This window comes from Vollenhovia emeryi, unplaced genomic scaffold (genome assembly GCF_000949405.1).
Source record: "Vollenhovia emeryi isolate VEMERY1.0 unplaced genomic scaffold, V.emery_V1.0 DF939135.1, whole genome shotgun sequence".
NCBI lineage: Eukaryota > Metazoa > Arthropoda > Insecta > Hymenoptera > Formicidae > Vollenhovia > Vollenhovia emeryi.
In genome coordinates, this window is record NW_011967231.1 from 1932080 (window position 1) to 1946385 (window position 14306).

Here is a 14306-nt window from a genome sequence, read left to right on the forward strand (position 1 = left end):
GTACAAATCGAGAACGGATCTTTATTTCATTTCAAACGAATATTACTTTTTCGACAGAAATTTAATTTAAATTTTAATCTCTCTCCTCCTTCCCTCCCTCCCTTCTTTCTACCTCTTCTTGTTTTTATGCAAAGATCGACAATGTTGAATATTAAAAAGCTATGTAAAAATACACATATTGTCCAATTAAATTTTTACTAAGGAAAAATGAATTCTGCATACAAATTGCTCAAAGCATATGCACACGAAAGGAAGAAAAGAAAATCTAGGATTGTATGTGATTCACAATGTTACTCATGGTATGTCACGTGCACAAATTTATATTTATTAATATTTATTCTTTGTCTGTCTTCTTTTGTGTTGTGAATATTAAATCTAGCATCTTAATCTATAGCAAAGCTGACATAAAATTACCTTCGGGTTCGTTAGAGCAACATTAACACAAAGCCAATGTTTCACAGTATTAAGTTCTAGACATAATTTTATCACATTCATTGAGAGTACGTCATTAGCTTGAGAAATAAAGTCACCGGTAATAAAGCTAAGTCTATGACAAAGAATCACCGGGTTTTCAACACATTTCCATTGCTCGTTTTATTTGAAAAATTAGCCATCCGCAGTTCTCATTTAATGTTTTTACTTTTAAACTCTGCTTTTGATTATTTAGACTTGTATAACAGATTTTGTTGTATACATGTAATGAGATGTCGGTGTCGTTACTGATTCTAATAATAGTATTAATTAAAAAGCAAAACAAATGTGGCTAGCAAATAATTGAAGCATAATCGAGGATTAGGTTTATAATTATTTTGCCTGGCTCGATGAAAGTATGAGGCTTAAAATAAGATTTATAGATTTAATGGATAAAATTATGTCATGAAATAAGTGCAGCTCTTGTTTTACGATGCTATGGCACGCACTCATTAATTATTACGCGAATATATAATTACATGGTATAAATACGAATTACATCAATTATTAAAACGTGCACATAAATAATTATTGCTAATCTTTCTTGGTCGGAAAAATAATTTAAAAAGGATATGATTGAAAATTCCTATATTGCTGATTTTGATCCTCTTCATTTATCTTTGTTAATTTTTATTATGTTCATCTGATGAATTAATATTGTTAAGACAGTAAAGGAAGTCGACAAGTTTAAACATCAAATATTCAATAAAAGTTTCAATGCTTTAGTTAGGAATCATTTATTAATATCTGAAAACGACGTGTACTATCTTCTCTCGAATTTTTCTAGTTTGCCCCCAAAAAAAAAGAAACTGCGAACTCGTTTTATCTTGCTGATCCTCTATTAATAAACTCTACACTTTGCATACTTTCCCTCTATGTATTTTTTCCGTTTATTCCGTATGTATTCTTTTATTTTCTTAACTCAGCCAATAGAATCTTCGGTGGCAAGAAAATGGAGTCGACTAGGTAACCACAGAATCATAACCGCCGGATTATCGTGCCGCCGGAAATGATTTCCGCGGCTAATTGAGCGTGCTCTGCCTCGCGATTCGATTATTTCTCAAACTTATCGTATCGTAGTGCGACACCTTTTCCTCTTACAAGAGAAACGAAACTGTATTCTGCGTAGTTTCTATTAAAATTAAAAATTCGCATAAGGTCTTTACCTCCACAGACGAATAAACGACGGACATATTAGAAACTTTACAGCGAAGATGCTGAATCATAAACAACATTTATAAAGAAGACGAATTTATTTTTCGTCTGCAAAATAAGTGGAATTGATATCCATCCATCTTGACAAGTTATGCCATCGATCAGCAAGCTGACGCTATATCAAAGAAAGGGGGAGAACGGTGCGTTTTATAAAAAGAGAAATGGCGAAATGAAACTAATATCCTCTCAGTATTGTCGGAGGCTAGATTGTGGATTGTGATTCAATCAGAGCATTAACCGCGTGAATACCGTGAGGTACGATGTACGATCATTGACCGTTCCATCTGCACGTATTGCGATATCATTCGATTATGATGCCTGGGTGAATCGTAATTATGTCTCGCAATTCGCAGCTGGAATGGGTGACAGTCTGATGGGGGATAGCTACGACAGCGTTAGGAGCGGAATAGGTCGTCTTAACAGCCCTGGAGACACGGATGGCACATAGAATAATAGGTTACTCCGGCAACCTGGGTTAGTCCTTGTTAGCAAGACCGAGAATGCACAATGTATGCAAACACTGTAGCGCGTCCCGTATTCCTCCCTCCCCCCAAATGCTCGAATTACTGTTCTTCGTCCAATAGGATGCTCACCTAGCTGTCAGGACGCTTTTGCAGCTCTCTTCGAAGCTAATGGAGAGGCGCGACGATCTGTTTTCCTTAAAGCACTTCAGCCATTTCGCGCGGCGCGTTTATCTCGAGGAAATGGCGCGATACGTCTCGCCCGTGGCAATTTTCTTTTTGCGAAATATATCGCATCTACCCCATATTGCGATGTTGACGCGCGCCTCGGCATACCGAGGCTGGCATTAAACGTTTGCATTTTCCGCCGTTATTAAAGGCTTGCCATCTCCCGTAATTACTCGGGTCTCTGTTGGTGTATTAGAAGTGCGATTGGTACTTACCTGAGAAATGAGGAGAATGCGAATAAAGTAAAATGATATATTTTACACAGTTCTTATCATCGTGTGCTATCTGATAGTGATGACAATGGGCTCATAAAGCCAATAAAAAATATACTACTCTCGATGATGTAAAATAAGAATTTATTCGCTAATAGAGGAAAGCTGAGTTTTTTCAATAGAGCAAGGCGAAATAATTGATATTTTACATCATTAAATACAATAAGAAATCGAGATGTACATCGAACAATGTCGTTGTGTTCCGCATTAAGTATGGATTATTGTGCAGCATATACGCTCACATTGTATTCAAGTGTAAAGAAATTTCTTTCACGTTCGAATGCAAAGTACGAGGCATAATGGAAGCGTAACAGAAGTATGTTTCGCGAATAAATTCGTCTCACGTACCGTAGGAATTTTGCCGTCTCCCCTGCCACACGCGTTCTTTGATCCTAATGGAGAGGAGTGTGTAAGGTCAAGTAAGGAAGGACAAAAAGAATGAGTTCGTTTGTGTAAAACAGATGAAACGTATTCTCTTTATTCGTATTCGTATGCCATCGAGTTTTATCTTACGCGATCGGACATCTCTCGACTTAACGTGTAACGGATGAAATTCGGACATTAGTGACTATAATTCTAGGGCCAGGCTCGTGTCTATTTACAATAGATCTTTGTACAAAAACTAGTTCCATATAAACAGTAAAATCCACGTTCGTATGCCGCGTCAATGATCGGGAACGAAGACGTCGCTCCTTAAGAGATTCTCTTGTTCGGCGAAGTCTTTTGAACGAATTTCTTTTCTGTCTGGGTTGTTATAAAAATTTTGCGTACGAAAAAACATGAGCAGTGATGAGCTTCGAATACGATCACATTAATATCGTTAGTATTTTCGAGGATAAGGCTGGTGAATGAGCTTTGATGTTCTCAATCGGGTTACCTTACAGTCGCTGTAAGGGCAACTACTTGAAAGTAGTTTTAATAGGTTGTAAAAATTCCAAAAGAATTAGTATGCCGAGGTCCATATATATATAAAGACGCTGTTTTTTTTTGTACACCACTTGGAGGTATGAATAACGTATAAAGCGTCGTTAAAATTTTCTTCAGCTCGCTTTTGACCCAGCCTCATCTCCCTCGTTATTGACATTAACTACTTTTAGGGGTTAGACTCTTTGTACGTTACGATATATCGTTTATATCTCGGTATGGCAGTAAAGAAATATTTCTGGACATGTATGGGTATCTCTCTAACTCGCTAATGTCGCTTCCCCCCGTCTTCCCCCAGAAAATTATATATGAAAATGTAGCGCCGTTCCCGGCGGCATCGGCGTAATGTAATCTCGAGGAGAGACCGCGTTCCCATCAATACGATCTGGAACACACCATCAGCCTCTCTACGGTTTTGTACAATAAACGTTAAGTGTGTTTCGCGGAGTGGTTCGAAACTCGTGTACCAACTATGGGAAGATACCACGTTAGACTTCACGCTCGCGTCTCGGGGATCCACGGATCTCTACATAACGCTGCTCTCCGCCCGTACTCGTTACATTTACACGTGTAAATATAATCGCCGGCGGCGTCTTAGAAGCTCACGAGGTTGATCCCGCAGGGAAACCCTCCGAACTTATATACAGCTCTCCTGTATCCGATTCGAGCGTGTCACCACTTCAGGTTGATGGAATTTGCCTTGCGCGGAGATCGACGATGAAACGGGCCTCTGTGGCATCGACGAGAGCCCTTTGCTCGTCCTCTGAAGGCTATAATATACCTGAAAGCAGGAACCACGTCCGATATTCATCAGACTGTTTCATTAATTAATAAAAGACATACATGTGCGTTGTGCAGCACATTCGTTTCAATGTGTGAAAAAGGTATTATGCGCGTATTCATCAAAAGATTTTAATATATTACGTTCAGTCCTTTCGCTGATGTCGGATTAAAAAAAGATTTTAAGCAAATTAATGAAGTTGCGCGGAAGCAGACGTGTGTATTTATTTTCTCCTGTTATTCACTTATATCTATCGATAACACGCATCTAAACGGTTTAAAAAGATGTTATCTCATCATGTCTTTTATGTTTCTTCTGCTATATGATTGTAGTGGCTTATGATGTACATTTTATGATATAACTTTAATAAATACCATTGTGGGTATTGCACTATATTTTTAGTACAATTATTAATTTGACGAATCGATGAACATTTATTGATTAATTGATAGATTTTTGTTTCTCATATTTAGTACGGTGCAATTAATTCAGCCACTTAAATAGAAAGCAATCGCTGTGATAAAGAATAGCGGAAGTCGAATACGAAGACGAGTTACGTACATTGGGACTGGCCTCGTCAAATTATCGAGGAAACTTGGACGTAATTAAACTTACGAAAGCGCAGATAACTCAAGACCCTGCTAAACCGGAAAAGTTTAAGTGGGAGACTGCCGCATATTGAAGCAACCGATTTCTCCTCTTGACTAACTTCCCATCACTCAGCTCCAAGCTTCTAATATTTAAAACAGCCTTTCTGATTTAGCTTTGCGGAAGTTAGACGCAATATTTTAACGAAGATCCAATCAGACATTACAAAATAAAAAATACAGCGCTTATTCTTGCGCTGGAACATAGTTCGACCTACTTTTAATCTTGCTCGCTTATTGGCGGACAAAAACAAGTCTTCTCGTCTCAAAATTTTAATAGAATATTAAATAAATGCTATTTGTATATAATGGCATTTACTGAACTCAATATACATTTTTGCTCAAGGATCACAGCTGTCGTAGATTTTTCCTTCGATGAGGAAAAATGTAGGTTTTTCGTAGGGATATTTGCAGATTAACGTCAAGAAATAATAAGATGCGATATTTTATTAAATTACTTACGTTTTGGTTGTTACGCTGATTGTAGGCGTCCATCGCCATCTGCTTGAAATCAGCCATCGTGGGCGGATGATTGTAAGCGCTCTGCTGAGACACGTGATTTTGCGGATAATTTATGGTAGGCGTTGGCAGGCAGTCGGTCAACATCGAGTCCGGAGGCAGGTCCAGACCGTGCTGAACGATCGGCCTTTTCTCGGGCGAGACGTCCTCATCGGTCGCGCGATCTTTCTTTCTTCGTTGTGGCGGTGTCTTATAGACGGGGGTATACGTTAGGGGTCTTCTTTCTGCGGACAGATTTACGGAAGCCATGCAGAGACCGAACGACTAAGCCGCTTAGTCGATTAAATCAGGAGAAAAGAACAGCTATTTTTTGTATAAGTACTCTATCTCTTGGAAATCTAACGTAAGCTTCGCGACTGATTCGTCGTGGCGGTTTTTCTTTTTTCTTTGCATTGGCGAAAGGTGGAAATTTGCGCTGAGACCCTGCAAAAATTTGCACTATTCAATCAATGGAACTTTCATTACGAAAGACGAAATTTACGAGAGATCTCTCGATTTTTAAGTATCTCAATCCAACTTCATTTCCTGACATTATCATTATTCACGCAACTCGCTCGCCGCGACGTAGTTCGCGTATTAATATCGCAAATGGAAATGTATTTTCATGGAAAAAGTAATATCGCGTTGAAATGAATTTAAATGAGAAGTTTGTTTCATGAACTCGCTATAAGTACAAAAACTAATATTACGTGTTTGTTATTATATACTTGGAAAATGATATTAGATGAAAGGGTTTTATTATCTCCATGTTCATTGCGGTTATGCATAATATGTTCTTTCAAGAGTACATATCCGCAATGAACTTGCCTTTTTCATTAATATTTTATGTAGTCTTTAATTTGACAATTATAATATTAATTATACATGAAGCTCTGTTCAATTATTATTGGTATCATAGTGAAAATGTAATACGAACTCTAGAAACAAAGTCAGACGCAAATTATAAAATATCGACTATCGAATGTCGATATAATATTTCTATATACCCTACTAATACTCTAACTGAATTACATTCATATATACGTGTATGAAGATTTACACAATTTCCCATTTAGCGTACAAGAGATTCATGGGTAATGTAACACAAATTTATTAAGAAAAATGTATTCATGGAACAAATTCAATTCGATTTAATATCAAACGCTGCCACTATCGCGCGAATTGCTGCATCAGTTTTTTCCAAAGTCTGTACAAAAATTGTCACAGTCGATGATACTTTCGTAGAATGTTTTCTCCTTTATAATTTATTATTTAATAGTGTTTACTTCCATTAATTATCTCTTATAAAAAAACATGCGATTAAGAAAAGAAAATCACAGTTGTCATTTTTATCGTGTTCGTTTTGTCGTTTTCCGCCATACAATACGTGCCTTCTCGATAAATTGAAAGACAATGCGTATGCGACGGACAAGCTAGTTTCCCATCGACATAAAAAAAAGGAGTCAATAAATACTCGTGCAAGGCGCAGTTGGTGCAATTCTTTACCATCGGAATGCTCGACGAACTCACCATACTCGTTGGGTATGATATCTGGATCGATGTCATCGACCGCCTGCTTGGTCTGAGGGTGCACCGGGGTGGTTGCACCTGCATTAGGCGGCTCGCACACGATGGGAGCGTGCTTCGGACTTCCGGGTCGGCCGTGGGAGTGCTTCCGGTAGAGCGCCGCCAGGATTCCAGCGACGGCCAGGGCCAAAAGGGTCGCCATGGCTGCCAAGCCCAGCAACAACGGATTCAGCATCGATGCATCGGTGTTGCCTGCCGCGACAGTCAATGCAAAATGCTCGATCAACTGGAACTTCTATCGATCTCTTCGGAGAGATATTCCTACTCCCTCGCTAGTAACGCAACCCACTCCCGCTTTCCCCAATCCTACGTTCTATCCGACACGGAATAGAACTTCGCAATTCGTAGAGCAGGAAGCGCTATAAGTAACTTTTCTTTCATCGCTTGCTCTCTCGTCGCCGTCTCAACGTCGTGCCCATGAAAGGAAAGAAAGAAATGGCGATACGGTTGAGAGGTGCGATTGGCCCTTCGTACTTTTCGATTACCCTCGCAGATTGTCGCGCGACTCGTCGATCGTCGCAGCAAATTCGTGAACGGAATCTGGGAATCGCAGTAAATGTTTTACACGTTTCCCAGCTACTAACTGACTTTTCGCCAGGCATACTTCTTTTGCGTTCTCTTGTACAAGCCTTCCCTTTTGTCTACGCGAAAATGAAGGTACCAAAAAGGAAGCGGTTCAATGTTTCTCCATTACCGACGCGTGACACCGTCCCGAACAAAGAGTACGTACAGCGGTAGGTCGAAAGGGGATCATTGAACGGGCGCACCGCCTTGATACACATATATCGCAAAGCGCTACCCTGAAAGTGGCCTGATTGCAAGAGCCAAACCTCCTTTGTGATAATGCCGCTCACAAAGTGGCGCGATCGCTGGAGCTTGAGTTGCGCCAGAAAAAGCTACTGCTGTTCGACACCAGTTTCTTACCTAACACGCGCGTCTAAAGATGTCTTTAAGACTTTATCAAAAGATGTCTTGCAGATTCTAGAGAGACAACTTAAAATTATCTTTAATAAGATATCTTTTTGGAGCACGTACAGCTATTTACATTGCTGCAATATTTATTGATTAGAATACATGCGGCATGGCCGATGTGGATACAGTATAAAATACTGTCAATTAAAATCTTGCGCTCCAATACATTTTATTATTACGCTGACACAACGACGAAACGATAAATCATAAAATATAAATATTATGAAATTATAATTCAGGTCAAATTTCGCGAAAACGTATTAATAAAAAGAAGGAGCTGAAATTATTCGATAAATCGGTGTGTCGATAATTTATATGAGCATCACGATACAATGCAATGGTGATTGTAAAACTCAGTTTGTTCCAACTAACTCTATTCTATCTCTGTGTGCATGTATGATTTCCTCTCCTTTTAATATTTCGAACAATTTACATTTACGTGATAATGTAATATGTCGCGTTTATTCTCCTCGGGAAAATTATTTATTAGTAACAAAACAATTGCACTATTTTGCTTGCAAATAGGCAGATATAGTTGCCATCCGCATATTCAATAATTCTACACAAACGAAAGAGTGCAAATAGTAACCCTTTGTACCTTATTTTCCGCTTCTCCTTTTTTGCCACTGTAGCTGATCATGAATATCAGTTCTCCAGTTTAATAAGCACGATAATAATTAACAAAAGTATGTCTATTACTATTAATTATTAGAGCTTGATTATCGTTCAACCCCTCTACGGAGTGTCCTGTCGCATCCTGGCGCAATATGTCGCACGTATACGAATATCCATATCCTGCTGACCCGTCGTTTTCTGCGTACACGCGTATGCGTATCTCTCCGTTTGCGTATGAGCGCGCGAAGCGAGCGTATCTCGCCGCAAGGAGGATATAATTACATCAAAATTTCATAAGTTTTATCGACCTACACTGGCTATAGCGATTTTTGTTGACCGTATCAAGCTATTAAAATTCTTATTGCAAAAAATATTACCCCAGCCAGGATTCGAACCTGGGACCTCCTTGCAATCCGTGACGGGCGTCTTAGCCAGCTCGACCACCGGGGCTGTGATAATTACATCAATTAATGCATACCTTACCGCGCGCGTGTACCCGTAAAAATGTTTTCAGACACTCACCGTCCAAAATTTTTAAGGTGCGAAAGGTGCAAGAAAACTGTCAATTTCCTTAAGACTTTTTGCACCTTTTGCACCTCGAATTGTCGGTCCACAAAAGCGTTTTGGTACGATGCTAAACGTGTCTAAGAATTGCGCGGGGTCAGAAAAATTTAGTTTACAAGTCACAAAATAATTCCGTTCAATTAAACAAGTACTAGTTGCAAATATAAATTCCGCACTTTGCCGTTACATTGCCCGCGGTAACTAAAGCTTAAATGAGCGGTAATTTCTGAAGCGACGAGCTTGCAACTCAGTCAAAAACACGAAAAGACGACCATGATGCGCCTTTTGAAGCTCGTTTAGCGTTGGAAGACCGCGGCCTATTCAGGATCTCAAAGAAATGAAACGGTGTAAACGAGATCGCTCCTAGGCTAGGGATGTTCAAATTACAGCCTTCGAGGCTTTCTTATTTTCCCAGTTTATTGTTTGCGATTGCAGTTAAAAGTGGCATAATATGCTCTCTTTCGCGGTTATTCTAGTATACATATTCTTATATGCACGTGTATATAAGAATATTTATGACGAAAAATATATCTAATATCGGACATTAAAATATTTTAGACGTAAGAATAAACCGCAATATTTTTTGTCGATTAATAATTTGAACTTCTATTTAGTCATTCTAGCGTCCAACGCTATTCTTGGAAGAGTGGCGCTTTAAATAATTGATTGGAAATCATTTTAGTATTTTTTCTCATAAATTCCCGATACAGATATGGACATCGGATAGAGACGCACCTTATATATAGGTAATTACATTCTAACCATTTGTTCTTGAAGTTAATTTCATAATCGTTTATACGATTACGCGTACGAAGAAAATGGCATGGACTACACACGCTCGGTAAATGAATGCTTCTGTCTGAGCAAATTCCATTTTACGTATCTTACGCTCAGTTAACGGCAGTTCTGCATGAATACTGCATGCGTACTGCAACGAGATGCGGCGAAATCTAGGATTATTATTAGGCGGCATTTTATTTTCACGCGGACGTGGAATATAAAATTACATTAAAGGAGTGAAGAAAGTAAGAGAGTAAAATTATTCTTTTCTTCAGCGTTAACATTTTGTGTAACTTTTTGTACAATTGTATTTAATTCAGCGCCTGTTCGCTCATTTGCTACTCAAATTTTCGCTGTGCTATATGTTTAAATACAATTTAACCAATACGTTTAGATTGAACGATCAGTTACGTATCATATTACTGTATGCTTTTCAAATTGAGCATGTATTTTGACTTGTTTGTATAAATAAATAAAAATACGTATTTGAAATTTAGTCCTGACAGTATATTCATCAAAAGCATCGCGTGTTTGCGTAAATTGCAAGCGAATAAATTCCCTGCGAAAGTCCATTATGCAAATATTATCGAGCGAGAGGATATGCACCTAAGAGAGGCGCTTCTTAAGGGCTTGTTGGAAAAAAGACGTTTAAGACGCGTGGCATTAAATACATAAAATTTCATCTCGCGGGCATAACGACCGAAGTTTGTTAATAAGAAATTGATAGATTGCTCCCCTTGTTATCCGAGCTGTCAGTAGTAAAACCTGGCTGGTGTGTTTCCGTTTGGTTAATGTGCGATAACAGTTTGGAACCGATTAGACGCCCGGACGGAAAGAGAAAGTCATTGAGTCATTGAGCGAAATGAGCCGATAAAATGCGTGCACGAACGCGAGAGATTCCAACTTCGTGTACAAGGAGCCCAACAAGAGGAAAAGGCTTGTCACGTTTAATCCCGATGTGTCGCTCCTTAGATCGGCTACCGTCGGCGCTGTTGAAATTTTTAAAAGAGCCGTAAATCCGCTGTTATCCGCAGTCCTGCGGAAGACAGAGATAGTTGGAATTCTCAGCTTGACGGGTACCCAGGGAGCATTCGTGATACTCGTTAAAGTTTGATTAGACTTTGATTGCCGGCGGAAAGCGGACCAATTTAAACTCCGCCTCGCGGACTGAGAATAAAATATAAAAAAACCACGGCGGGGTAGAAAGGGACAGAGATAAGAGAGGGGGAGAGAGAGAGAGAGAGAGAAAGAGAGCGCAAGCGGAACGACATCCGGCGACCAAGTGAATGCGGACATTACGTCTTGGCTTTGCTGCGTTCCCTTCATGAAAGAATTTAGTCGAGAGCAGAGCTGTCTCTCGCTTATACAACCAACGCGCAGACAGTGTGTTTACACCAGGATATGTCCCCGGCACCGGGAGTAATTAAACTTTTTCCAGTGTGAAATTGCAGGGCTGCCCCGCTGCATCTACCGGGGTATAGTTGCCCGATCGTGGCGGAAAATTCTAAAAGCAGGTATAATTGCAAGAACGAACGGAACAACGACGGTCAATATTTGCAACACTTACATCTTGTTTCTCAACGCGGTAAGTCACAAACAATAACTTCGGCTTTCCGTTTGGCTTTCTTCGAACGAGAATAAAAATTCAGTGTTACCGTAGCGTTGTGATATTCGGATAAAATATTGTCGTTGATGTGGAAAAGGAACGTTGTTGATAAAAACGATTGTAACACAGGGAGTATACTCTGAAAAATATTGATCTGCTTCCGCGTGAAACTTAACGTAATTATTAAAATGACTCGTATCACGATTGAAGAATAAAAGGGAGAGGGGGGGGAATACGCGTGTGTGCGCCTCTTGCGCGCGCAATTGTTTGCCTTAAACAGGATTTTAATGCACTCAAGCTGCCCTTTCGCCGCGCGTCGTGTTGACTATGCACTTTGTCTTACCTGCGTAAATAAGGCAGAGGCGAACTCGACGACGCGACGCTGAGAACGCGTCCGGAAGAATTCTTTGAGCCACTTGACGTTGTTGTGCAGGCCCATGTTAAGTAACGGTGCTACCAGTCATTCAAAAAATCTGTCAGCGGACTGTCGGAGAAAGCAAACTCTCTGCAGCGCTTTGAATTCAGATATTATTAGCTGACATCTGACGCTATAAGGAACTGTCTCCTCTTTTGTTGATAAAGGTGAATGGCACCACTTAAAATTCTTGCCCGAGCATTACAGCAATGTGAAACGAAATTTTTGAAATAGCGCTAAAATGTCGCCGGCGTGTAATAGGAAAAAATTAAACAACTTGTAAACTTGCACTGGCCTGTGTTTTCCTGACATTTCATTACTGAAACTTCCTTATCATTTCGTTGTTCAACGAGATCGCATCTAAGTAATCTGATCATCACAAATGCGTATTGTTAACAATAGAAAATTATCTCTGATGTAATTAACAGACGTGTTTTTACTGTAAAGAAAAAGATTTTTACTTTTTTTTGTACATTTAACTGAAATTGGAAATGTCCCGAAGATATTTGCAAAACCGTACAGCTGTATTGTGAAATATATTACACACGCTGTCAAATTTCGAACACGCTCGCGGTGTCGCGGAAACAACTTGCTAGCAGCGTTGTGAAATATCACCTGCCAGCAATCCGCTGCATAAGCATCGACGTATTTCGGCTCGCTGCAGCGCAGGGAAAGAGTTAATATTGACGTTCCCGTTTATCTTGTCGGTAGATCTCGTATCCTCCGCGAAGATGTACGGCCTGTTGCACGTTTTATGAAAACAATGTCAATCGTAGTACGATAAATCGAATCTTTGATCCCAAGTACCAGCGCATCACCGCCTCTTCCCTCCTCATCATCTTTTTATCCGATGATGCTGAGAACCGTCGAGACGTGAAATCATGGATAAATCAGGCTGCACCTCGCGGAGGATACTCGTAACGTAGACAGAGTTCGGATGCGGATTTTCATGGTGGGAAATTTCCGCGAGTGAAAGGACAGGGCGACGGGGCGCGAGTGAGCCGCTTTTCGGAGCGGGTAAAGTAATTCGTTCCAAATCGAAGCAATTCCGCGGAAACCCGAAACCAATTTCGAAAGAATTGCATTCTGAAAGCGTCCACGTGGCAGCCCCCGAGGCCAAACAGCCGACGCTACCACACGTGAGAGTGCCAAACTCTTGAAAGACCTTGAGAACCTTGAGTTAGGGGAGCGATCGATCCTCGGAAAGAATGCTTTCTGGGATATTCCCTTTTCTCGTTAAGCTGGATGTTGCGGGAGTTTACCCTTTTCTCCCCGAATAATTATGTTCGCTTTTCTCTCGAACGTCTATATTTCAGGATCCCGGTGTCGAATATAAACGAGGCAAGCTTAACTTGTTTATCATCTGTAATAACAACCCGCATAAATTTGTTGTCGCGATGTTTATCGCGTCCCTCCCTTGATACAAAACTTTTCAGATTAATCCTAAAATCCTAGTAATCCTTTTCGGTGAGTTACGCGACTTATATGCGAATGGAGTTTCCAACAAGAATATTTGGATCGCCCCTAGCAACCCAAGTATCCTTACCGTCCCATCCTCGGTATCTCGTTTCTGCCTCCTGTTTTTCCTCTGCCTTTCCGCCGTCGCCTGCCTCTTCTCTCGTGCTACGTTAGCGCGCCGTGTCTAAAGATAGTGGTGAAAGAAGAAATATCTCTTCTCTTGCCGCTATAATTTTTTTATTTCATAGAACGGGCGCGACGGCGGCGGGTCGACAAGTCGAGAATACGCTACCGCACGGAAGAAGCGGGATATTCGTCATTCGCTTAATTTTACTAATGGATCAGCCGGCATCCGGTTCAATGAGAGATTACGTAATAGTGGGGTGGCGGGTAAGGAGAGGCTACTACACAATTTTCTTCTTACTTGTCTTGGCTACGCCGACTTGCCTTACCGCTTTTATTCCTCGCGCTCGTTTTCTTGCGCCACCGTGGCGTGCCGCGCCGAGTTACCGTTTTTCTCGTTCTCACGCCGTGGCGAGAGGAACTTCTCGACTTGAATCATATCTTCTTCTCGGCACGTCGGTATCGTTACCGACTAGTGTCTCGTTCGTTCGCGGCCACTTCTTGTTCCTCACAGGAGGTACCGGTAAGATACGCAAAAACATTTCAGTGGAAGATCTCCGCGCGAACCGCAACGGTTTGTTGGAGTAAAGGAAAAGGGAAGTATTTGTTTCAGAACGTGATAAGCGAGGAGTGCAAAGTGGAGATTCATCTCCATTCTCTGTGTACGGCGCATAAATTATACCCACTTT

At 40.5% G+C, this 14306-nt stretch overlaps 1 protein-coding gene across 3 annotated transcripts in view; it reads right to left on the reverse strand.

Moving 5' to 3' along the window:
- Positions 1 to 2951: 2951 nt before the first annotated feature.
- The window catches only part of LOC105567724 (hemicentin-2-like), a 134461-nt gene continuing 123106 nt past the window's right edge, over positions 2952 to 14306 (reverse strand). For 2 of the 3 annotated variants that reach the window (XM_012022817.1, XM_012022816.1), the window contains 3 exons: positions 7028 to 7276; positions 5462 to 5742; positions 2952 to 4352 (listed from right to left, as the gene is read on the reverse strand). In XM_012022817.1, the coding sequence (XP_011878207.1) occupies positions 4209 to 4352; positions 5462 to 5742; positions 7028 to 7276 (674 nt within the window). In that variant the 3' untranslated portion in view covers positions 2952 to 4208. Of the gene's footprint in view, positions 4387 to 5461; positions 5743 to 7027; positions 7277 to 14306 lie in introns of all 3 variants that reach the window. The other variant, XM_012022818.1, reaches the window with a different exon arrangement.